General features: G+C 48.0%; 1 protein-coding gene across 1 annotated transcript in view; it reads right to left on the bottom strand.

The window, feature by feature from the left end:
- Window positions 1-26,558, bottom strand: part of TLL2 (tolloid like 2) — a 128,971-nt gene extending 102,413 nt beyond the window's left edge. Inside the window, exon 1 of the mRNA XM_060033620.1 lies at window positions 26,369-26,558. Within this exon, the coding sequence (XP_059889603.1) occupies window positions 26,369-26,558 (190 nt within the window). The remainder of the gene's footprint in view (window positions 1-26,368) is intronic.
- Between the last annotated feature and the right edge of the window lie 383 nt (window positions 26,559-26,941).

Genomic DNA, 26,941 nt, shown 5'->3' with positions numbered 1-26,941 from the left:
AATAAATGTTTCATGATGTGATTTGGTAGAATAGATTTAACCACCTTATTGAATGACACAGGCTGCATCAGAAGGAAAACAAGGAATTATTCATCTTGGTTTTTATCCACATATCTTGAAACATTAGAAGTCCAGAAAACACTGCAGTTATACTTAAAAGAATCACTGTCATTAACTTACTCTATTTCAGTTGTTCTGAATTGAAAATACTCCACTAAGCACCAAGCAACCCCCTTAACAGAAATTCATACAGACAGGAAAAGACAGGAGAAAGCCAGGTCTAGATGCCCTGACTCATCATCAAAGAAGGCTGCTCTGTGACCAAGCGTTCTCATTTTCCCTTTAACGCTCAGAGGTTTTTGTACCCCAGCCGATGCACGCAGTGGGATTCAGGATGAGTGACAAGTGAGGCTCTCTTCTGTAAAGTGGGGTAAGGATCACCATGACCAGGGCATCCTCCAGTAGTTTTAATAGAATCTTATAATAGAATCATATAGAATCTTATATGGAAGCACCCCTTGCTAAGTCTCTGGTGTCCCTGCACACATCAGTTTGCAAACCAGAGTGTGACAGAGGTCAGGGCAAGGGAGCATAGGGCTGCTCTTCAGCAACTGCTTCCTAAGTCAGAGGGCTGCTGAGAATTCTACTCTTCTTGCACTGTCCCCAGGGCTTGCTCAGCCCACCTTGGTCTCCATCTGCTTTCCAGCACTTCAATGCCCAGCACTCAGGCGTCCTCTTGACCTCAAAAGGCAGTAGCCCCAGGCTGATTCCCATGCAAGGAATTCTTCCTGAAGGCACTTCCTGCCTGCAATTTTTGTATTGTTCACCTGTGGAGGCAGGTTGATTAAAAACATGTGCTTTAGAGCCAGAGAGGTCCTGGGTTCAAAACCCATTATTGCCATTTAATAGCTGCGTGACCTTCGGCAAATCACTTGACTTCTCTGAGCCTTCTCCCCAACATCAGGCTTCAAACCAGAGTAACTGGCACCCCAGAACAGAGGTCCAGAATCAGGATGCCATCTCCAGTCCTACCCTTATCCCATTCCATAGACATGAGCATGTTGTGCAGAGAGGCTGAGTGACTTGTTCACAATCACTTACCAAGTAATTTGGCAAAGGCGAGACTCAAGTCCAAGACAATTCTCATTATGCTCTGGTCTAACCTAGCAGAGTAGAATCTGTCCACATACAACTGGGAGCCAGGGGTGAAAACCCCAACATCAAAGGGGCTTTGGATATTCTAAATAAGCCTGAGGCAACAGTGGGGAGTCGCCACCCCAGACTCCTACCACAACGTGCTCTTCCTAACATAGTTGCTTCAAGGATCTCAAGAATGATCAGGAGTCAGCTTGGAGGCAGGTGGTGTCACTCTGGGATTCCCCGGATGTCACAACTCCATGTCAACACAATATCTACTATGGCTCTATGGCTTGTCTTCCAGGAAAAAGGCACAATAAAGAGCAGACTGAGGAAGGAAGGCAGGAAGGAAGCATTTATTGAGCCAAGCACACAGGAAGGGCTCTGTTTGCAACCTAAGAGATGGCATGGATGCCACCAGAGCCTCCGGCCAGGCTCACAACCCGAGAGACAGGCTCCACCTGCACTGCAGGGACTTGGAGTTACAGAGAGAGTGCATTTCTGAAACAGCCTCCCCTCTCAGCTAGAGAAAGCCTTTGTCTCCTGTTTTTTTCCAAGATAGTTCTTGCCGGCCTCTCCTGAGTGTCCTGGAGGGTTGTTCCAGAAGGGTCACAGGACATTCTACCCCTCCTGAGCCATCCTGAGTCATGAGGCCACACTCTCGAAAACAGCCATTCTACTCCAACTTCTCCTATGTGATCTCATCACAACCGAAGTTAATTAACTTCTATCTGTGCAGTTCCATGAAGGCAAGGACTGTGTCTGCCTGCCCCATAGGTCCATTCTCAGCACAGTCGGGGTGCAGGATATATCTGTGGAATGAATGCCTTGCGGAAGCTTCAGAGAACTGTCTTCTGCCCTGAGTCCCTCCACCCTAAGATGGAATCTGAGACCCAGCAGAGCTTCTAGACCCTTCTTTAAAGGTTATTTACACCCGAAATAGAAGGAAGTGCACATTCTCCTGTAGGGATGGTCACTGTGTCTCAGTCCAACAGGCCGAGGCCATGTCAGGAAATGAGGACAGGCCATCAGCTCTTAACCCCATGGGAGATAGTCACCAGGCCACTCTCAAGACTAGAAAAAAGTATTATGCACAAAAATCAGGTTGAATAACTGCCCTGGCTGGGAAGCCACCATAAAACCAGAACCCAAGGTACCACTAGAAGGTCTGTTAATGTAGGCAAAGATTTTTGCCAACTTTTTGGGCTACAGTATCCCTGTAATGCCCAGAACAATGTCTGGCATTGAGAATATGCTCAGGAAATATTTATCGATAAATTAATGAAAGGAAATGAAAATTACTAGAAATTAATTCTATTTATGTGAGTTCAATCCCCAAAGCCACCTGCCTGGGAAGTAACCATGTCTCCTTCTTTTGAGATGACGGGAATGTCTGAAAACATTAAACTGGTGAGTTTTCAATACAGAGTGAGTCTTGTTTCCTACATCCATCCTGCCACTGTGGCCCCAGCGAGGGAAGAAGGGTGAAAGCTACTTCAGGGAAGGAGCTGGATATGACACAGGGGAGTCCCCATCAGACAGAAGGGGGAGTAGGAGGAAGCCCTCCACGTCAGAGGACAGGAGCGGAACATGTGGTGGGAGGGAGCCTGGGCACACAAGGCTCTTAGCCAACTCCCCGAGGCATAGCCCAGTGAGGCTCAAGTCTGGGAGAAGCTGCCCATCCACCACACACAGGGGCAACGGGACAGCATGAGTAGAGGGGAATGTCCAGAGACATGGGCCCAGGGTGCTCCCAAATCTGGCCCCCAGAACCTGGTGTCTGGGGCTCTGGGTGCTCCCACATGCCTAGGGAGGATGCAAAGGTGCCGAGAGGGCCAGTGGACCAGCAGAGCCCTGAGGTCAGGGTGAAAAGCCACAGAGGAGGATTTATAGGCAGAGCCAAAGGGTCAAGAGTACAGGCTTCACCAGCAGAGACCACATGTCAGGCTGAAATGCTAGAGCTGAGCAGATACTCCTCAGTATTTTATTTTATTTTAATTAATTTAAATTTAAACTGCCACATGTGGCTAAGTGCTATAAGTATACAATGTAAATAATATAAAATAAAATTTTATATAAAGTACAGCAATATAATATAAATAATATAAAATAAAATAATAAATTCTGTTTAAAATAGCAGCAAAGAGCATCAGATATCTGGGAAAAACCTTGACACGAAAAGCAGTGCTATGTTGACATTGTAAAATTCTACTAAAAGCTACAAAAAGTGACAGGAAAGGAAAGACATACTGTCTTTCTCTGAAATGTTCTTTCCAAATTAATGCATAGGTTTAAAACATTTTAATCAAAACCTCAACAATTTTTTTATTATTGACAAAATGATATTAAACTTCATCTGCATAATTAGGTGATAACAGTCAAGAAAAAGAGTACCAAAGGAAGGCTGGTCTCGTCTGACATCAAAATATGTTATAAAGCTTCAACAACCCTGCAACATGGGATAGTCTGGAAGCAATCCCTAGTCTATATAAGAAAGTTCATTTATGACAAAAGAGGTCTCACAAATTTGTGGAAAGAGGGGGACTAAGCAATGAATTACGTTGAGACAACGGGTTAGCTCTTTGAGGAAAAATCAAGTTGGCGTTGAACCTCACACTATACACCAAAATAAATCAAAAATTTAAAAATTAAATCGTTATGGCTACCAGGGGGTAAGGAGGGGAGGGATAAACTGGGAGATTGGGATTGACATATACACACTACTATATATAAATAGATAACTAATAAGGACCTACTGTATAGCACAGGAAACTCTACTCAGTACTCTGTAATGGGCTATATAGGAAAAGAATCTTAAAAAGAGTGGATATATGTATATGTATAATTGGTTCACTTTGCTGTATAGTAGAAACTAACACAACATTGTAAATCAGCTATACTCCAATAAAAATTAATTAATAAAAAAACCATAGTCTAAATAAATAAAAATTAAAATTAAATTGACATATTGGTTGAACAGTACTTAGGATCTAATAAGCCAAGTCTATACATTCAAAACACAGAGCTACTGAATTGTTACCAAAAGGCAAAACATGTCAGCCTCCTAAGAGAACACTCTCGAAGGAAGGACTCCTATCACCCGGGTAACTTTCTTCTTCTACCACCACCGACCCTTGGCTACTCAAAGTATAATCTCTAGACGGGCAGCATTGACCTCATCTTGAAGCCTGATAGAAACACCCACTCCCAGGGCCCACCCCAGAGGTGCTGAATCGGAAGCTGCATGTTAACAAGATCCCCAGGCAGGACGTGTGCACAGAGAAAGTCTGAGAAGCACTGACTCAAGGCACCAGGGGCTTTGCCTCCAGCAGCCATGCCCCCGTGGTCCCAGGCTCCTCTGCACCTCTCTATGCCTGTCATGGCTGCCACAAAGAGGTCAAGCAGGGTAATTCTTCACAGAAATGTAGACCTTGAATGGATAGGCCATAGGAAAGATCTAAAAGGCACACCAATGGAAATGCCATCTGCTCCAGTCTTGGCTGACCCCACTGGACCTCCAACCTGCAATTCAGGGAGTTGTCACCTGGTGGCAGTGTTTTGTTATGAAGCTCTGCATAGTGACTATTTCAGGAATAGATTATGAGCTACAATAGGAAAATTGCTTTTTGGAAATCAAAAACAGAAACCTTTAAAGTAGTCAAATAAAATTTTAAAGCTATTATATAATAAATTTAAAAATATAAAAGGAGACATTTTAAAGAAATACTTTCGAATGATATATAATCAAAGATGTGCAGATATTTAACAATTGCCTGGGTGAGGAGAGAGCCTTAATTTGTAGCGTTTGCTCATTTCTCTGGTGTAAATACTCCCACCGAGGCTGACTTCAAGATCACAAAACATGGAGATGGAGAACATGTGTACACTCGGCTTTCACAAGCAGGTAACAGCCAGCTCTAGCACACTACTGTAATAACAATAAATATCTGTAAAGTCTCTCAGTTTCTAAAGTTATGTCGTGTTCCCCATCTGGTTCCATAAGCCTGATTCTCGAGGCTGCAAAAGATGACCTAATCCTTGCAGGGAAAGGTCCATCACTGCAGCTCCCATCTCGGGGTCTCCACAGCACAGCATCTTGCCCAAAGCAAAGAGCCGAAGCAAACAGCACCCTGTCCAGGTATTAGGATAAATGCCTTCTATATCATTAACCTCAAAGGAAGGCCCAGAGAGGAGGTAGGAATTGGCCAAGGTTGTGTAGGCAGGATGAGGTTTCATGGGTGTTCTAAGTCAGAAAAGGCCTCCCAGATTCCCAAATCACAGTCCTCCTCCACCAAGCCAACTTTTCCCAAAGTTTCAAATTCTAAGAAGTTAATAAGAAATGCTATTGTAACTGAGCAGGACCCTATGAGGCCTTCCCAGAACAGACCTCCACCCATGTCCTCCACCCACCTTTTCTCTGTAGAAGAACTGTAGTCAAAGAAAAATTTAATCAGAGAAGTGAGAAAAAGCAGAAAGAAAGGAAAACAGTCAAGTAAGACAAAATAATAATACTTTAGCCATTAAACAAAGTCAAGGACCTTTAGTTCTTCCTCAATGACTACAAATACTATTCTGAGCTGTGTCCTTTGAGCTGCTTTGCAGGTACTGAAACCCCCCACCAGGTGGAAGAAGTTAACTGTATGCTGTCCACAAGCATGCAGACCCCAGACCCGTTGGAAACAGGAGGTTGATGATGCTGACTCCCAATTACCTCACCATCAACCCATCAGAAGAATGCCCACGAGCTGATCACGCCCTGCTCCTTGAACATTATAAGATTCCTCACTACCCCCTCCAGGGTGGGACACACAATCTTGAGTGCATGAGCCCCCTGTGGCCCCCTTTGCCTGGCAAAGCAATAAAGCTTTTTTTAAAAATTTATTTTTATTGAAGTATAGTTGAATTACAATGTTGCGTTAATTACTGCTGTACAGCAAAGTGACTCAGTATGCTATATATACATTCTTTTTCATATTCTTTTCCATTATGGTTTATGACAGGATATTGAATATAGTTCCCTGTGCTATACAGTAGGACCTTGTTGTTTATCCATTCTATATATACCAGTTTGCATCTGCTCTTCCCAAACTCCCAATCCAATCCTCTCCCACTCCCTTCCCCCTTGGCAGCCACCAGTCTATTCTCTATGTCCCTGATTCTGTTTCTGTTTCATACATAGGTTCATTTTTTTGGGCCACTTGGCACAGCTTGTGGGATATTAGTTCCCTGACCAGGAATCAAACCCGGGCCCCCAGCAGTGAACTGCTTTTCTTTACTGCAGTACTTCTCAGAGTCTTTACAATCCTAACAAACATCACAACTCTCCAAGAGAAAAAGAATGCAGCATTTGCCAATGTGGTTGCCCTGGAATTTCTTTTCACTGAATCTTCCGTCCTAAGGAACACCTTTTAGAGACTGCTGCAATGCTCAGCAATCTTCCTAGGACTAGAAGGGGCCCTACTGATCATTGGGTCCAACCCACCATGTGATGCCTGAGTGGCCTCTTCTCACACCCCTCCATTGACAGGGAGCTCACGCCCTTCCAACACATCCCCCTTTATCTTGAAACAGCTCTCTCTGTTTCTTCCAAATCTGGTGTTTTAATTCTTCTCTCAGGACCAAGGCACTGAAAAGGAAGGAACTGATACTTCTGGAGCACCAGCCACATGCTAGGCTCTCCACACTCTTCTAACCCTCACGACAGCAACTCTGTGCAATAAGCATCATTATGCTCTTTTTTTCCGATGAGGAAAGTACGCTCAGAGACATCAGGCAACTTGCTCTAGGCCACCTCTCAATTCTAACTCCCAACTGCCATGCGTCTTTGCCTTGAAGTAACCCCTGCTGCTCAGGCAGGGATGGAAGCGTGGATAGGAAGAGGGACTAACTCAGCCTTGGGGGTGGGAGCAGGGAAGGCCTTGCAGAGGGGGTGATACTTGAGTAGGAAGGTGACATGTGAGCAGAAGTATGGCAAGTGGATAACAAGAAAAAGGGCATGCTGGTCAAAGAGACAGCATGTGCAAAGGCCCTGAGGGGAGAAAGAGTGAGGCACTGTCAGGCAGGAGCAGAAGGGACCCGGTGAGGGGCCCTGGCTGAAGTGGGGACCCAGTCACGTGGACTGTCAACGATAGCGAGGCAGGAGGTGAGGCTGCAGGAACCGAGAGGCTGGGCAGGGGCAAAAGGAAGTCTCAGACACAGGGAACAAAATTCCAGGGTTATCAGAGCACCCAAGGTGGAGCCGGGCACAAGGAGTCCCTCACTCGGGTGCAGCACTTCACAGTTTGTATCCCCTCCACGCACACATTCTTCCCCACCCCACCCCACCCCAGCATCCTGCTCAGGGACTGGCAAGGACCTTCAGTTCTGGGACCTTCCGTTTTCGTAAATGAGCCAGTGAGTGAATGAGCGTTCCTCACCAAAGTCCTAGGGGAAGGCAAGGCAAACACCGTCAGCCCCATTTCATGGGGGAAAGCCAGGCTCAGGGAAGTTCACGACCAGCCTGTTAACTTACAACTGTGAGAAGGGGGTGGGGCTTGAGGGCAGACCTCTTGGCTCTAAACTTGGAGCCCAGTTCACTGCCTCACAGAGGACCCCGTTTCTAGAACTGGATTCAAGGTGGGGCCTGATCTCATGGTCAGCGGTAAGAGCTCTGTTCCCAGATGAGCTGCTGGCCTGTCCAAGACCAGACAGTCCAGTGCGGGTGACTGGAGGGCACAGAGGACAGTAGGGGCTGGCCAGAGGGTCCTTCACAGCCCCCCCCCACGCCCCTTGAGACCCAGAGAGGCTCGAGCGCGGATTCTGGGGATTTTAAGTGGCCCCTGGCTTGGGGCCTGCAGAGCTGGAAAGTCTGTGAGCCTGGGAGAAGCCTAGCCAGTCAGAGGGAGACCCCTTCAACTCTACTGTCACCTTCTGTTACCAGCCACACCCTCCCCAAGACTGCTTCCTGGCACCCAGAGAACGGGAGGCCCAGGAAGGGCTGCCACGGCTGGAGGATAACTCCCCCCCTCACCCCCTGCAGCCTTCCAGCCCATCCCAGCCACAGGCCCTGCCCTACCCCAGGGCTCACTCCAAAACCAACAGAGTCCTGGATTTATCCTGCAGGGGTGACCTCCAGCAGGTGCTAACCTGGCCTCATCTCATCTCGCTTCCACCAACCAGGCCGGTCCCTGATTTTCATTTCTACACTACAGCCTGGCCTTGCAGGTTTATTTTTCAATTAGTTTCCCACTTATGGGCCTAATCATAAATGTTCCACAGTAGAGCTGCAACTTGGGACACGAAGGGCCAGAGTTAAAGCAGTATGGAATCACAGGCATGGCCTACACTGGGAAGAGGGCGCTTGATGCTGCATGTGACACTGGGTGGACCACTTTTCCCTTCGGTGTCATTTTTTTCACCCATACACTGAGAAAGCTGAACCAGCTCAGGGATTCTCAAGGCGGGGATTCTCAAGGCGAGGCCACAGACCACTTTGTTAGAAGTGTCTAAGGAGTGTTGATACACAGATCCCAGGCCCCATCCACATCTACGGAATCAGACTCTCCAGGGACAGGGCCCAGGAACATGCATGTTAAGTTCACATCCTGCCCACCCCCACAGGTGACTCACGGTCACTGAAGTTCGGAGACCAATGGAGGTGACATCTCGAGGTCCCTCTAGCTCTGATGATTGGTTTATACAATGTCTACTAGAGAAGCGTAAGGCATCCACCCAGGGATTGCCATTCGTCCATCCCAATAACAAGCTGCTCAAGAAGGACCTTGCTAATGTTCCAGAAGATGGTCACCTAGAGAGAAGCTGAGATTACCGGAGGAACTAAATCCGGAGGCTTCGAACTATTGGAATTCCTCTCAGGAAACAGGGAGGGGCCAGAGGCAGGGAGAGTTACAGGGAAATCCTACCCAGAGACACATTTAGTTCACTTCAAGTTTCCAGCAGAGGGATTTAACAGGTTTAAAGCAGTTTTCTGTGAATCTTTGTCAAGGGAGTGTATGTACAAACAAACAGGGAGGGGGTTTTTTTAGTGAAAAGTTAATCGGCTTAAAGTGTGCAACTAAATAAGCAAAGCTTACATTAAAGTGACCCACAGAGAAAGGACCCCATGGAAAGAAAGTTCTAGGAAATACAATATGGCCTCTATGTTCTTTTGTAGTTCTATGCTATAAATATTCATGGGGCGGTGTTAATGGGGTCCACAGCTCTATGCAACCACAATAGTTTTTTTGTTTATTCTCAGGACCATGAACTTTGAAACCATGAACCTAAATTTCAGGACTCTGCATTCAGGCGTGTTTGCAGAGCAGGAGGCGAGAGGCGCAGGCTTGAGGAGGACAGAGGAGAGGAAACAGGGTGAGATGTGAATCATGCCTCCTGGATCTTTTGGTTGAGATTAAAGAGGAGAATCTGTTTAGTATGGGAGACCTCCGTCTCCAGGGTCTTCTGCTGCTCCAGCCTGGGGAAATGGCCTTCACAGGCATGGAGGGCTTAGTTACTCGAGCATATGGCAGAGAGGGGTGGGGAGCTGGAAATAGTTTAATTGGATCAAACAGATTTTTTGCAAGTTCTACACTGAAGACTTAAAAAAAAAAAACCCAAACTAGTTTGAATCATGGCATTTCTAAGATGGAGAGAGTTTAAACGTCACCTAAGCCATGTCCTTGCTTTAAACGTAAGGAAACTAAGGTCCAGGAAGGTTAATTGACTTGCTCAAAGTATCACATCTAGAAGCCACATCTGCTGACTCGAAACCAGTGATGGCAACTATGAGACAAACATGTACCCCTCTTAGCCCCTCTGTCCCAGAGCAAATATCCTTCATTGATCACAGCCTTCCTGTCCACCGAACCTGGACACAGCCTCCAAATCTATCTCAACACAGTCTACAGAGGGCCAGCACAAATGGATAGAAATGGCAGATGAATTGAGACCTACTTGCCATCTATGCCCTAAACCATGCTGGCAATGTCCATAACCCATTGGCCATTTGTTCCAGCTAGGAGTTTTCTATTCAAAGCCACTTAAAGTCTGAACTCAGGGGTCTGAGCGTGCACTCCAGAAAAGTAGCAGGACCTGAAAGTCCATAGGACTTTCCATGTTAAAAGTCAATCCTGAAAAGATGCTCAGTATGGCTAATTATTAGAGAAATGCACATCAAAATCACGATGAGGTATTACCCCACACAGGTCAGAATGGCTATCATCAAAAAGTCTACAAATAACAAATGTTTGAGAAGATGTGGAGAAAAGGGAACCCTTGTATACTGCTGGTGGGAATGTAAATTGGTGCAGCCACTATGGAAAACAGTATGGAGGTTCCTTAAAAAACCAAAAATAGAGCTACCATATGACCCAGCAATTCTATTTCTGGTGGAAATGAAAACACTAATTCAAAAAGATACATGCAGCACAATGTTTGTAGCAGCACTATTTACAATAGCTAAGATATGGAAGCAACCCAAGTCCCTATCAACAGATGACTGGATTAAGAAGATATTCATATATATATATGTATATATATATGTATGTATATAATATTACTCAACCATAAAAAAGAATAAAACACTGTCATTAGCAGCAATGTGGATAGACCTAGAGAATATTATGTTTAGTGAAATAAGTCAGACAGAGAAAGACAAATACTATATGATATCCTTAATATGTGAAATCTAAAAAATAGTACAAAAAAAAATAAAATAAAATAAAAAATAAAAAATAAAAAAAATAAAAAATAGTACAAACAAATGTATGTACAAAACACAAACAGCCTTACAGATATAGAAAACAAACTTGTGGTTACCAAAGGGGAGAGGAAGGGGGAGGAACAAATTAGGGGTATGGGATTAAAAGATACAAACTACTATATATAAATAGATAGGCAACAAGGATATACTGTATAGAATAGGGAATTATACCCATTATCTTGTAATAACCTATAATGAATATAATCTGCAAAAAAACCTGTGAATCACTGTGCTGAAAATAATACAATATTGTAGATCAACTATACTTCAATTAAATTTTTTTAATTGAAGTATTGAAAAATTAAATTGAAAAAAATTTCAATTAAAATAAAAATTTTAAAGGTCAATCAGTACCTAGGAGAGCACCACACACAGATGGGTACCAAAGAGCAACTGGTCTCTGAAAGCTGATTCCATCTCCAGAGAACACCTAGTCCTGCCTTCTACCTTGGCGGGCATCATCCTACTTTACAGAGGAGCCAAGAGGCCACCTTGCTCAAGGCAGACATCACCTCCTGTCTTGCCTCTTCATCTACAGTACAATAAGGTTGCACCAATGCATTTCAGAGCCATGCTACAGCTTGGCTTTCCAAGCAGGACTCACTTGGCTTAAGAAATACCTGCTCAGCTAATTCCCCAGAAAAAAAGATTCTCTACCAGACTAGCATGAGCAGGTAGGCCATATCTGCAAGGCCAGGTAAGTTTTACACCTCCAAATATATTTCATCTCACATGCCCAGCCCACTCAATTGGTGATGTTTTCTCTAAGTGCTGTGAGGTGACTTCTTGGACCCTCAGGAAAAGGAGCTGTGATCAATTAGCCATGTCTGACACTGGCCTGGGGAGGGAGTGGCATTGGAGGTGCCACACATGGGCCATTTACAAATGTATGTTGTAAAAATACTAAAATAGTTCCATCCATGGGAAAGAATATCTGCAGCAAGGCCTGAGCTATGATTCAAGTTATTCTTTTTATACTTACTTTCCACCCTCTCTGCCCTGCTCTGTGCCCAGGAAGGCGGATCCTGTGGACTGCTTCCTCCACGTCTCACTGCTCTCTGGCTTCTGCTTGCATTCAACCAGGAGGAGATCCTGGCAGATCAGAGGGAAGAGGGCAGAGAGCTGCAGGCATTTCTTCCCTGCTTTCTCCCTGCTTTGGTGCTGTATCCAAACTACTATATATAAAATATATCAGATAGGCAACAAGGATATACTATATAGCATAGGGAATTATACCCATTGTCTTATATGCGGTCTTATGTACTGTCTTACCTATACTGGAATATAACCTGCAAAAAAACCCTGAATCATTATGTAGTACACCTGAAACTAACACAATACTGAAAATCAACTATACTTCAAGTGACTCAGCCCCCTCCCCTCCTGCACAGCTCCAGCTCCTGTAACAATGGCTCCCTTCCTGTTTCTTCAGCCACAGGGGAGACTTGTTAGTCTCTGGGTGCCTCACACCCTTCTTTGCATCCTAACCCTGTCTCTGTAAGTAGTCCCTTCATGAAGGTCTCTTCATTTGAAACATCTGGGGTAAAGTCTGGTTCCTGCTGGCACCTGGCTTGTACTGCTGTTCTAAGAAAATCCTCCCATTATTTCCACAGCTAAATGGGTAGATGGCATTCTGACTGGTAAACTGAATGGCTACTTTGGCCTAAGATAACACTTTTCACTGCTTAATTCCAGCAGCATATGACTTACTGCTGTCTCACACCTCCTATGTTCCCATAGCCTAAGCTCACATGGCTTCCACTCAGTAACGGAGAAAAGGGAGCAGTTTAGGTTCTAAAAGCCAGAAGCTTCCTAGGCTCTAATTTTGCATCTTATGTGCCTGATTCCAAGGCCAGGTATATCTCATAAGCTCTAATACCTCCACTGTGGAATGATCTCTTGTGGAGCATTAAGTTACCAGTGCAATTAAGCAGGACTCATTCTGAAGACAAAGGCCCATGGAGACCCTAAGTAGTGCAGAGAGTGGAAAGATACACTAGGTGGAGAGTAAAGGAGACCCGGGGTCCACCTCCAGGCATGCCGGGAGCTATCCATGTGAACTTGGACACATTACTGCCCTTTCAGGTCCTCAGGGTTCTCATAGGAAACATGAAAAACAGTACAAATAATTCCAAGGGTAACTTCCAGCTCTAACATTCTAAAAGATTTTACTCTAAAATCTTACCTTGTGTATCTAGTTAACATTCAATAATGGTCATGAGCCTATCATCACTTTGACTAAATTTTCTTCATAAAGTTCCAGCAAGTAGTCTACTGTGGCAGACTTATTGGCCACCAATACCTTTCCGCCCTTCTTCCCTAACAACAGAAACTATGATGTTCAGTTCCAGACCTTACAGAAGAAATATTTCCCAGAATCCCATGTAGCAATCTGAGGTCATGTGATTAACTTCCAGCCAACGAGATGAAAGCAGATGGCAGATGGCATCTCCTGGGAACCTCTCACATTCTTAGTTCTTTTTCTTTTCCATGCCTTCCATGTCCAGACCGTGTTCGTGATGGTTTGAGCTCTGGCTACCATCGTGGACCATGAGGACAAGGGCCTCAGCCCAGGGAGAGTGGAGGGGCAGGCTGGAAGGAGACTGGACCCTAGAGGACTTCCTGGACCTGGCCATAGACTGTGGACCTCCAGACTTTGATGTGAGAAAGAAAGAAACTTCTGGCTTGTTTAGGCCAGTGTTCCAGCTATCAATATATTGCCTATCAGCTCTATCAGCCTATCACCCTTCTTTGTCATGCTTTGTGACACCAGCTGGACCCCGGAAACATTTCTCCTTTGTCAGCTGGCACATTAGATTTTGTCAGTAGAGGGCACTAGAGGGACTGCAAGAGGAAGGGAATTCTCTTCCTGCTTCCTGGCCTCATCTTTCTTGCTCCTGTAGAGTGTAGCCACCAGCAGTGTTTGGGAAACCCACTGGCACCCAACTTTCAGAGTTTTGCCCAGACTCCAGTGGGCAATTCCCCACTTGTCAGCCGCTTCCTGTAGCATCTCAACAAACTTCTCCAACTGTCAGTGGGTCACAGCCACATCCTCTCCTATGAAGTTACAGCCGGGGAGGGGAGTGTGTGGGGTGACCTCTTCCAAATGTATTCCTTCCCTAGTAGCTGCTCCCTATATCTACTATTCCTGTTTTCTTTAAAGTTCTCTCTACCTCCTTTTGCTAGTTAATAATCCTTTATATTAAATTTTTGAATTATTTCTGAAATTACTGATGTGGTTTCAGTCTCCCAACTGGACCCTGACGGCCACAGCCAATTAACACGGGTTCATTACTAGCAATTTAACCTGATCTTAACTGATAGAGCCATGCAATCCTCTCCACGGAACAAGTGAGTGATATGGTACAGGATAAACTTTCTGCTTTTTAAAACTCTTCTCTCCAAAAATTATTTGTGACAAACGTGTCAGATAAAAGGTTGAAGTCCTAATCTCTAACAGTTCCTACAAAATGTTTAAAAAATGACCACCTAATTAAAAAATGAACATAAGCAGAAAGAAAAAGGGTCCATAAATAAGAAGGAAAAAAAGCCCATAAATAGGAAATTCACACAGCAAAATAAATACAAATGGTTAAAATATATTTAAAGATTTTTGTTTTATGTGGCCATTTTTAAAGTCTTTATTGAATTTGTTACAATATTGCTTCTGTTTTGTTTTTTGGCCTTGAGGCATGTGGGATCTTAGCTCTCCGACCAGGGATCGAACCCACACCCCCTACATTGGAAGGTGAAGTCTTAACCACTGGACCACCAGGGAAGTTCCCAAAATATATTTTTGAAGGTTCAAAATTATTTGAAAAAGAAATACAATTACAATATAAATGCAAATTAAAGAAACTGTAAATTATTTTTCTCTTATGAAACCAACAAAGATTTTAAAAACTAGAATACAAAAACGTTAATCTTAATGAGAGTGCAAAGGAGTAAAAAAAAAATTTGAAGGGCAATTTGAAAAAAAGAATCAGAAGCCCTAAAAGCATCTATACTTTTGACCCAGCAATTCTATGGGTAGAATTTTTTCTAAGAAAATAATTTAAAACATACACAAAAATCTAGCAATAAGGATGACTCCAGCATGATTGTTTATAATAGCAAAAGAAATGATTGGGGGAAAAAATCTTTATGTCCAACAATAGAGAACTGGTTAAATTAAATTTCATCTATACCGAACAACTTAAATTGTTGCCATACAAGTACATGTATTACATAAGCATCTTTATTATCGTGGAAGGAGGTTCATGGTACTAAGTGAAAGTGAAATACAAGCAGGTTCAAAACTATATGTGTAGCATTTTTTTTAAATTACAACCATGCATGAAAAAATTTTGGAAGAATATACAACAAAGTGTTAACAACGGTTACTCCTCGTCCATGGAATTGCTGGAAATTTTTACTCTTGCTTGCTCTCTATATTTTCTAAATGTTCTCCAGTGGATGTATATTAGCTGTATAATTAAGAAAACTGCTTTATGTTAAAAAAAAAAACAATAATCTCCCTTTCCGGCCCATCTCAAGGGCACCCCAATGCTTGCCGAGCATCTCTGGATGAACTCATTTATGTTTCACTAGACTCTGAGGCAGAGTTCAGCTTGGGACCTCTCCTACACACAAAGCCATGATCTCTCCCCCATTTTCCCTTCCTTTCCATTCCTGAGGCCCAAGTCTGAACTTCACGCTCCCAAGCCTAGAACCCCTGGTGGTCCTCCTATTTCCCGCTTCTACAGATCCTAAACATCATTTGTCTTCATCATAATGGTCGTCTGCTCAAAAACCATCAAGCGCTCCCCGTCTGCTCAAAAACCATCAATAGCTCCCCCTTTCTTAAGGGGCATGATTTAAATGTCTCAGCTTGACATTCACCGTTCCAAGCTTCTTTCAATCTTGCCACTACTATTCTGCAAAGTAAATCAGGTACTCCCACAGCTCCAGACATATCCAAAGCATTCCTGCTGCCTTGCCTTAACTCACGATGTTTATTCTACCTGAAATGCCTTCCCCTGCGTCCCAGTTTCTCCAAATCCTTTCCATCCTTCCAGGCCAAACTCAGGGCTCACCACCCCTCTTACCAGGAAGCCTTCCTTGACTGTCTTACAGTGATTGATCCCTTTTCCAAATCCCTATAGTATCTCATTTGCTCAGTTTTTCATTTGGCAAATATTGGTTGAGCACCCACCACGTGCCAGGCACTGTGCTGGTGACTGGGAAGCCAAATGAGGCTAATTTCTACCCCTTGAAGTCCACTGTCTGATATGGAGACAGACATTGAGCAAATAAATAGTCACTCCAATACCCAGGTACGGACTGTAACACGTGCAGGGAAACACAGGTGATGAGAGATTTAAAAGAAGGGACCTGATTGACAGCAGGCCTGAGAAGGCCTGGGGGGGAAAGGATATGTAAACTGAGGGTCCTAAGTGGGTCTAATTTTGCAAACATGATCAAACGTGCATTTCAAAAAGATCATGCTGCCTGCAACATGGAAAACAGATTTTGGGAGGCAAGGGGAGGGAGACGGGTTCAGGTACCATCGCAGTAGCCTACGTGGGAGCCGGTGGGATTTAGACCAAACAGTGGCAGCAAAGATGGAGAGAAGTGGATGGGCTTAAATTTGGAAACAGAATCGGCAGGACTTGGGTTGGACTACATGAGAAGGGGAGGGAGAGACCCGTATCCAGGATGGTACCGGGTTTCTGGTTGAAGCACCTGGCATCACGACAAGGTGCCACCTGGCACATGCCACCATGAAGCCCAGACCTTAGCGAGCCACAGCCGACTCTGAGCCCAGGGGGAGAGGATGGCGAACCAGTGCCGGCTCAGCGGGAAGGAAAACTGACCCAGGGATGGGAAAAAGAGTTAGAGCGGAAGGTGGCCTGCTCCTGTGGGAAACTGGCTCACACAGGACTCACATCAACTCAAGGCCAGTAACCCCGGTGGGAGGAAGGGCAGGTGGCTCGGTGCAAATTGCAGGATGAGCCAGGAGATACGTGGCCCAGCTGGTGGAGCGGGTGAAGACTCGGGGCTGAACATCAACACTCAAGTGCTCATGCAGGCGAGCTTGAGAATATTTATTGGTAATTGACAGACGTGGTTAGAGGATGGTGTGATCACAGATAGGTCTGTAACCAATCAGCAGGAAAGTTCGGTTCCTGTTGCTATGTCTGCATCCGGGCAGAACCGTATTATGAGCGGGCTAAGAGGATACCCTGAGAAACCTGCTTCTATGCATCTGGTTTATCTGTTATCCGCTCCCTGCTTCATGGATGAGAGCAAGCGAGCTGTGGAGCGATAAATTATCACTTGCTGCACACTCTGTATCCCAAGAGAACTCGCTGCAGAGGGAGAGATAAGCCGACACAGGCCACTGAGAAATTGTCACTTATAGGGAAATTCTTAAATAGGGAACAATAACAGGCGTAATCATAATAGCAAGGAGAATAGCTAAAAATTAGTGACCGCTTGCTAAACACTTCTTGTTCACTGCCTCATTCAATCTGCAAACAAACCTAGTTCATGGGTATTCATATCATTCCCATTTTCTAAATGAAGAAACTGAGGCTCAGAGAGGTTAAGAAACTTAGTCAAAACCACACAGGCAGTGAGGACAGAGGCAGGCTTCAAGTCACAGGCTGCCTGATGCCAAAAGTAGTCTCTTAAACAGGATGTTTCACTGCTCTGCTCTGTTACCCAGGCTGCCACTCACCCAAGGCTTCCTTAGGAAACATGGGCCATCGAGGCCCTCTCCCTCTGGGCTGGGGAGGGTGGCTGGACCCATCGTCCGCAACTGACCTGACACCCAGGCACTGCCCTGGGCCGTGTGGGAAAGGGATGGGGGAACAGAGAGGGAGAAAGTTGCATTTCAACACCTTGTATGATTCATTTATTCTTCCCTATGCTTTGAGACTAAGAGTACTCTAAAGGCCAGAACTGTCTCATCCTTGTTGGGTTCCTAGCTAAGGACAGAGAAAACAGTGGGGAGAAGGTCGTGGGCTATGGTGCTCTGTGGAACAAGTGTACAATTATGACCTTCAGACTGAGCAGCAGGGAGATGCTTGTTGACTGGGGGGTCAGGGGTCCAGGAGAGGAGAAGCCGTTCTGGGGCTGGAGAGGCGGTGTGCTTCAAGGGGAGAATAGGGGTTTGAGGTGTTTGTCCCACTGCTTACAAGTTCAGTGTCCTATGCGGGCCCTAGCCCAGCCTCTCCCCTGGACAAGCACCCAGACCTCGTCCTGCAATGCCCACAAGATCATAAGATCTCAGAGCTTCTCCCGTGAGTGCCCGGATCACCTCCTGGCTATCTGAGAGACCAATGGAGAGAACAGAAGGAAAGGAGTTTTATAAACAATGCTAAGGCAATGCTGTAACCACTGTGAGAGGTTAATATCATTGTCCTTCCTCTTGAAAAACATGGTGAAGGGTGAGAAGGCAAAGGTTTGGGGACCAATCAAGTCACAGCCTCTATTCGGATTGCCTGACTATCTATGGTAGAAGGATGTGCATTGCCATCAAATGCGACGTGGGCCCAAATCCTGCTTGTACCTCGGCTATTTGGACCCTGGAGGAATGCTGCTGGAAAGAGGAGTGGCTGGGAGGAACCACGGGCTGAATGGAGGCTCAGACTCAACACCATTCACACATCTCCAGTCAGGGGCTGGCTTCCCGGGTGGGGCCTGGACATCTGGTTGGCTTGCAGTGCGTGGAACCCCCAGCCTAACAGCAAGGAAGCCAGTGAGTGCCACGGCAGATTTGTTTTTAGAGTAAGGTCTCTGGATATAGAGGAACTATTGCCATCAGCATGGCTTGGAAGCATAAAACTCTGAAATCACCTGCTCCAGTTGTTCAGGTACTTGGTTTCCTGCTCTTGGAAACCTTGTTGGATTTCTGTGGGATGATAATAATAAAAACGGCAATATTTACTGAATGTTTACCGTGTTCCAGGCACTAAGTGCTCGGTCTATGTTAACTCATGCAACCTTTATAATCACCCTCTGCGGTAGACACTAGTATCCACATTTTATGGGTGAGAAGACTGAGATCAGAAAGCTTAAGAGCCTGGCTCAGGGCCTCACAGCCATGCAGTGGCAGAGCTAGGATCTGCAGCCCGGCAATTCGCCTCCAGAGTCAGCTCACTCCTCAGCGCTCTCATAGGAACGGAAAGTGATGCTGTTCGTGTAATTCAATTTAATGCGCGCGACAGGTTCTTGGGAGGCCACAAAACGACAGCAGTATTTCACATTTATTGAGTGCTTCTATTTGCTCAGCACAGTATCAACAACAGCCTGTGAACTAGAAGTATCTCTTGACTGCATGATGGACATGAGGAAACTGAGACTTTAAAGGCTGCGGGACTCGCTCAAGGTCTCACGGCCAGTAAGTGACAGAGCTGAGAAAGAAAATCCAAGTCAGTCTGACTCCAAAGTTTGGGTACCGAACCAAGAGGCCAGCGAGGACCTAGGCGTTCAACCAACCATGGCCCCTGGGCCGGGGAGAGCCCTGAGAGAAGCAGCGGTCAGGGAAGGTCCAGAGCTGATGGGAGGCGCTGCTGGCCTGTCTGCACTCGGCTTCCATCAGGAGTATCTTCCCGCTGAGGAGGCCACGCCCAGGAGCTCCCGGGGACAGGGCTGAAGTCTGACTGGCACTTAGCTCTTCAGCACCCACGGCCTGGCAGGCGCCCTGCAGACCAGGGGCTGTCGTCATGGCTCCGCCTCTCCTCTCACTGGGCTGGATGGAGGAGTAAAGGGCACTTCCCCACACACACACCACCCCCAGGAGAGGGTGCAAGACACTGACCGCTGCACGGCTGGGCAGGAGAAAGATGGAAAAACGGGTTCCACTGACATCAGAGTTGCGGACCCACTTGGAGACTTTTCTGTCTCCAGTGTAGAGCTCTGCCTACAGAGATAGCATCAGAGGTCAAAAGAGGACCCATGTCGGGCAGAGGGTCTAGGCCCGAGGGTGTGTCTCCAGATGCAAAATGGGAACCGTCCCAGCTGCTTGCCTACTCGGGGGCTGGGGTGAAGGTCAACGGGCTGGTGTTCTTACTATCATGCAGCTCTAGGAACATCCTTGCCCAAAAGGGGCTGACGCGTTCCCCTTCTGACCTCCCCTCCCCCAGATGCTGCACCCCCTGCACCCCCCAGCATAAGTCATGGTCCTGGCTGGGACCTCTGGGCTCTGTTGGGCACCTGATGGCCACACGTTCTCTGCCTACTCGGTTAGCCGAATCCTCAGTGTGGGCAGCCTGTGTCTCTCAGCCGACAGTTCCTCAGGAGCCAAGACGGTGCGTTTCCTCCCCCAGCCTCTGCCCCGGCCCCTACTCATCATCACTGACTTTTTCCTTTTTAATCTTTATTGGGCTATAACTCACATACCAAAAAAATTCACCCTTCACTTACTTTTGAGACCCTGTTTACCAATAATTATCACGTCTGAATTTACGAATCCCTAACTGAATACACTACATGAAATCACTTGTTCACTTATCACAAAAATTCAAATTCCTCTAGAGCATTTCAACAAGAGTTCAAGAAGTACTGGTGAGCAGCTGCTCTGTGCTCTAGTAATGTACATACCCATCACTGAACTCTTGCCTCGTCCAGAAAATGTGCTGAGCACGTGACAAACATTCTATCATTTGACCCTTGCCATGACCCTGAGAAGTGAATATTAGTACTTCTCAAGGGAGGGAACTGAGGCTCAGAGAGGTTAAGTAACTTTCTCAAGGTCACAAAGCCTTGCAGGGGCAGCAGATTTTGGATCCAGGTCTGTCAAGTGTCAAAGCCCAAGCTCTTCACCACCTCGTGCCCTGCCCCTGGGCACTTCAGGGGTGAAAAATTGGAGACAGAGGTGGACTAGATGCGCCTCCTGCCTGGAGAAGTGGGAAGGATGAATATTTCATCTCCATACAGCCCTGAAATATTTTGACTCCATCAAATCAGCACCTGCCTGAATCAGCAAGGACACCATGACAAGTAGGGATAAAAATAAAGTTGTAAAACTGCCAGCCGCCCTCACCTGGGTGTGGCCGCTGGGGAGAGACAAGGTGCCAGGGAGATGGCAGCTGCTCCCGCTCTGGGGACAGGCTGTGCCAGGGAGACAGCCTTCCAGGAGGTACCATGGAAGCCTCACATCTGTACAGAAGAATCCAGGGCACCTGCCCCTGCCATGAAGGATGGAAACTCTGGGGGAGCTCTGCCCAGGACCACATCCCCCAGCTCCACCCAGAGCGCTCTCAGGAGGGCTGCTGCCCACTGGGATGGCTCTGCTTCCCTTCCAGGCTGACAGTGAGCTTGGAGGCTCCTTCAGCCATGGACCCAACCCACACAGGTCCAGAATCATCATTCCCTCATTCAGCAAATATTGACAAGTACCTATGACGTGTCGCTGGGCACTGGGATTACAGCAGTGATCAAAGCAGACAACAATCCCTGACCTCACAGTTTGACATTCCAGCCTCGTATCAGTAACGTGAGGGCTGCTGGCAGGAGCTGCCCAGAGAGTGCTGTCCTAGAGGGCTCTGATGACCCCCCAAATAAGGAGCTGATTGGTAAGGTCACTGTCTCTGGGAGAGAATGACAAGATGGAGTGGGGCCCCAAATTCCAGGCAGAAGTCAGGTCTAAAAGTGAGAGGAAGGACTACAGACTTGCTCGTGAGGAAAGAGCTAGTTCCCAGGGCAGCACCCTCACCCTGGCTCCTGAGCCATTAGCCATCAGGGACTGCCGACTGTATTTACTGATGAAGTAATATATATGTTTATCATATGTGAAGGCCCTGGCATTTATCAAGCCACCAGCTGAAAAGTAAAGCTGCTGTCAGCCAGTTCCCTTGGGTTTAATAAACCCAAAAGGCTACAGAGCACTTTACAGTTTACAAGGTTATTTGCATATCGTTTGAGCCTCAGGTAGACAGTGTTGGTGACCTGAGTCCCATATCCTCAGCTCAACTCTGGGCAGTTCCATGCATCCACTGCACGGCTCCCCACTTTTCTGCTTGAGAAATTTTTCGGAATCCATAGAGCTCAAAGCGCCTGCCCACGCAGGTGCAGGGAAGTTCATGCCTCAAGGAATGGTCATATTCTCCCAAACCGGCTGCAACAATAGCCCCCATTCCACATGCTCTTTTAAAAATGTGACTCTGACATGCCTCTGGTGGAGAGATGGGCTATGTTCCCTCCCCTGAATCTGGGAGAGCTTGTGACTGTGGTGGAAGTGATGATACGTAGCTTCTGAGGCAAGGTCATAAAAGGCAATACAGCTGCCATCTGGTTCCCTTGGGATGTGTACACTTAGAATCTAGCTGCCATGCTGTGAGGAAGCCTAATCAGCCCGCATGGAGGGCACACAGAGAGGCTACCTGTAGGTTCTGGCTAAGAGTCCAACTGAGGCCCCAGGCAACAGCCATCCTCAACTGCCAGATATGAGAGAACAAGAAAGCCTCCAGATGATTCCAGCCCCCAATTGTCAAGTCACCCCCAGCCTGCAAGTCTTCACAGCAGAGGCTCAGACACTGGGGAGCAGAGGTAGGACCACTTCTGCTGTGCCTTTTCCAAACTCCTGATCTATAGACCCACCAACATAGTAAAATGGTGGCTGTTCTATACCACAGAGTTTGGGTAGTTTTTTACACAGGAATAGAAACTGGAAAAGGGAGCAAACAATGAAGGACAGCAGCCTTTGGATAAATGCTCCAGCCTCCTATTCCCTGGGCACACAATTACGGGAGGCTTTATGGAAGGGCCGGGTGGGGACATGGCCCCATCAACTAAAGCAGCTACCTCAATTCCACTCCCTTCATTGGATTTCCTCTTTCCCTGTCATACTAGCCCTGCTCCCTCACCCTGTTCCTTGGGGTCACCTCCTAAACGATTTATCTACACACAAGTCCTGTCTAAGACTCTGCTCTCTCAGGAGTACAGCTACAACTAGCCTTATGTCTATCCTAAAAGGCAAGCAGTTTTGTTCCCACCCCCATTTTGCAGATGAGGAGACTGAGGCATGGAGACGTGGAGGACCTGCTCAAGGCCATACAAAGAGTAAGAGGCAGGGGCAGGACGAGAATCCAGGCCTCTGGCTCTGAACGCAGCTAAAGAATTATGGGTGAGGGCAAGCAACCTGGAGAAGCCCTCAGAAGCTTTGCGAAAGTTGTTCTCAGGGCCGTGGTGGTTGGAAGGACGTCTTGTAATTTACTGTCAGTTGAACTCTTGACCTCACTTACAGTATCAGATGAAAAACAAACAGCAGAGCAGCGGACCACCAGACAGAGACCACACCCAGGAAGTCCCACGCATTTACCAGCCCCAGGCCAGGAAGGCTTCCCAGGCCCACTCCCACTCCACAATCATCCGATTTTAAAAGGTCCCTTTTTACAGCATCAAATAGATTGTTTGCTAGTAAATTTAAATTTTACACCTTAAAACTTACTTCAAAGGTCAGCATGAAGATGTTCTTTCACAAGTTTCTAGGAAATCTGTTCATAAAGTACCTAACTATATGTCAGGTACTGTCCTAAGCACATTAATCTGTTGGGAATCATCCTCATTTACAAATGAGGAAACTAAGGCATGGAGAAATTCAGTGACTGCCCAAGGTCACACACAGTTTGTAAATGACAGAGTAAATAGTAAAATGTGTAAATGGTAAAACTGTAAATGACAGAACACTGACCCGTTTGCTCAGCCTCTGAGATCCTGAGCTGGAAGCAAAGGTCATAGAACCATAGAACACTGAGAAGGAAGGGGCCAGGGGCACAAACTCAAGTGCCCACAAGGAGTGAAGAGGGCGCAGGGCAAGATGGCGGATGTGGACTAAGGGAGCCAGCTCCCTGGACCTGTCGGTTTGCCACCCTAACTAGTCCAACAGTTTCACTCTATGGATGAGGAATTAAGGGCCAGAGAGGAGGGGCCTGCCAGGGAACACAGCTCCTGAGAGGCCAGGAACAGACCCCAGACTCTCTGTACTCTGCATCCACAGTAGAATGGAGACACACCCCGCCCCCGCCCCAGCACAAGAAGGGGCAGGTGGGAGGTGTTTTAGGTTCAAAGCCCTGAGGCAGGTCCTAGGCAGAGGACTTCTGGCTAGAGGAGTCAGGGAGTTAGCATGGGACCGGGATAGGAGGAAAGGCTGCCCCTTAAGGTTTGGTTTGAATATGGAACCAGGAAAGACAGTGTTCCCCGCAAGCCGAGAGGCACTTTCTTACACTGAGTCTCCAGTCCTTGGTGAACTGCTTATTGCCCTTCCAGAAGGCAGTTCCCTTGCTCAGGTAATTTCCAGAAGCATGAGTAGACTGATGTGACATTTCCCCTAGGTCTCCCTTGCCATCGCCCTCTTCTGGTCACTCTTAGCATCAGCATGGATGAAGGAGAGGTCAAGGGGTTGGGAATATGGAGGATGGCTGCGGAGGATGAATGGAGCTGGCTGAAACCATACAGCTACTTTCCGGCCCTGCTGCCCATCCTGTCCAGTCTGTGAAGAGTCACAGAACACGCATGCCCTGGTTATCTAGCATTTTCTCCAAAATCACTGGAGAAAACTGAGGCCCCAACAGGCAAACCTGCTTTAGTGTTATTCCACAAGGCTGAGACCAGGAGCTGGAGAGCCCTCACAGACGGACCTATGCCTCTTTCACTGGGATTCTCAGGCCCTAGATCAGCACCCAGCATCACAGAGGTGCTCGATACATTCCCGAACACACTGATTGCTGCCCCAGCCCAGGCCCCAGCTGCCCACACTGCCTCCCAGAGGCCCAGTTCACATCCAGTAAAGTCCAGGACTTGACAGGTGCAGGTGATGGCTGATCACTTCGCCCTCATCCCAGTTTTGCAGCCCCAGTGCCCCTCATTTCAGGCAAGGGCACCATTCAGTGCTCCAGAGACTCTTCAACCTGGTCAGGACGGAGGTCCCATGAGGAACTGAGATACCTTAGTCAGGGCATACTACCTGCTGATACTCTCTCAAATTAGCCAGGAATCAACTCTGCCCTCCTTCCTAACTCAGAAGCCCCACAAGGTACAGTAATAGATGGCTATACTGGAGGAATCTTCCTGCAGCATAAGCCCAGGACCCTCAAACCTGGTATGATCCTCAACCTTCACAAGATTCTCAAGTCTCACACTCTCCTAGGTCCTCTGACCTCCCAGTAACCTGGTCTCCCCCAGACTTCACCCAGTTCTGACCTGCCCAACCCCCAGCCTAGACCACACTCGCTGCAGTAACAACACAAATAATTACAGTGTCATCACAATTATTCCATTTGCAGAGAATTTCTCCATAGGTTATCTGAGTCCTCCTACAATTACTGTCCCCAATTCAGATGAGGAAACTGAGGCTACCAGAGCTTTCCAGGGAGTGAGGGAACGGGGCCACACTGGCTCATGCACGGCACTTCCCTCATCAACCAGGAGAAAAGCACCCTGCCCTTCTGCAGATGGAGGCTGCGAGCTTCCCTTGGTCCGCTCATCTCTGCGGCCCGCCGAGTGAAGCGGCCGGACCCTGCCTAGAGATAAACACCAGGACCGGCGGCCCCTGGCCACCGGCCAGGAGCCGCTCGGCGGGCTTCTGAGACCGTCCGCTCTCGGGGGCGTGAGTATCCCTCTGTCCCAGCTGGGAACTGTCCCATACCCATCGGCTTTCTTTGGAACATGCGCTTGGGCCCTTCTGGGGCTGACGCCTCAACTATTCCGGCTCGGAAGCTGCTCCCCTTGGGACACACAAGCCAGTTGGTGGTTAGTGGGAAGCGGGAGCTGCAGTGCCTGGGCCGCGAGGTGCGCCAGAAAGACCCCCGCGTCCCGGGGCGCGGCTTCCTGGCGGGATTAGAGCACCTGACGGCGTCCATCTCCGCCGGCCCAGGGAGACCCCCAGGCGCGACCACACTGAGGGGGCTACAGGGAAGTTTGCGGCAACTTGAGTCATACACATTCCCCCTCGGCTACCTCTTTCTTTTGGCCTGCTGTGAAGCTTTTCGCTTTTTATACTCTCTTCCCAAGAGTAACCACAAGATCTTGGGAAACTTTGCGTTAAACTTACAAATGCCATGAAATCGGAGCCAGCAACACTGTGTGAGCCTGAGAACGCCGCGCCCAGCCCGGCTCCCGCTCCTCTGCTCCAGCCCAGCGCGACCGACGGTGGCCCGTGTTGACCACCTGGCTGTCAGGCGACTCCGGCGCCCGCCCCAGTCCTTGGGCGCCCTCTCGGCCTCGGGCACCCGCCCTTATTCGCTTTGGGAACGCTCCCGCGGCCGCCACCCTGTGCGCGCCGCAAACCAGGGGCCGGGACGTCCCAGTCGGAGTGTTATTTAAGCAGCCCCTCTGGGACATTGTTTTCCCGGGGAGCTCGAGGGATCTCGGGGGGGGGGGGGGTTGGGGTGGGGAGGGGAGGGGAGACCCGCCCCACGGACGGCTGAGCTGGCTTGCCCACCACCTCATTTGCATTTCAAAGACAAACTTCTGCCGGACATCCCCGGCGGCGGCGGCGGCACCTACCGGCTTTGCACGGGTCATGGTAATGCTCCAGCTGCTGCTCCGCGCTCTCCTCGCCTTCCAGCACCGAGTAGTCCCAGGTGGCGTCCGAGCGCTCCCCGAGCCCCCAGGCGTCGCGGGGCAGCGGCAGCAGCAGTAGCAGGAGAGGCAGCAGCAGTGGCACAAGGGCCCCGGGCGCAGTCACCCGGGGCATGATTGCGAGGTGCCGGCGAAGACCGAGGGAGTTGGGAGCACCGAAATCTGGGCCCTAGCGGGGGACGGTGTACAGGGTAGGCTCGGCGGCGACCCGGGAGAGGCGATTACGCGTGGCTGCCCGGCATGGCTCCGGTGTGGAACCAGCAGAGTGCGGCGTCCCGGTCCGCGTCGGCGCGCCCAGGCAGCAGCAGCCGCTCAGAGCTACTTGCCCGGCGGCCGAGGCTGAGGCGGCTGCGACCGTGGTAGTGGCGGCGGTGGTTGGAGCAGTGGCCGCTCCGCCCCTCTCCACCCGGGCTGGACCGCACAGACCTCGCCAGGGGCCCCGGGCAGCCAATCACTCGGGCGCCCGAGGCGAGGCCCCTCCTCTTCCCGGCACCTCCA

This window comes from Delphinus delphis, chromosome 16, assembly GCF_949987515.2.
Source record: "Delphinus delphis chromosome 16, mDelDel1.2, whole genome shotgun sequence".
NCBI lineage: Eukaryota > Metazoa > Chordata > Mammalia > Artiodactyla > Delphinidae > Delphinus > Delphinus delphis.
Note: the sequence above shows the minus strand (reverse complement) of the source record. Positions and strands in the feature narration are given on the sequence as shown.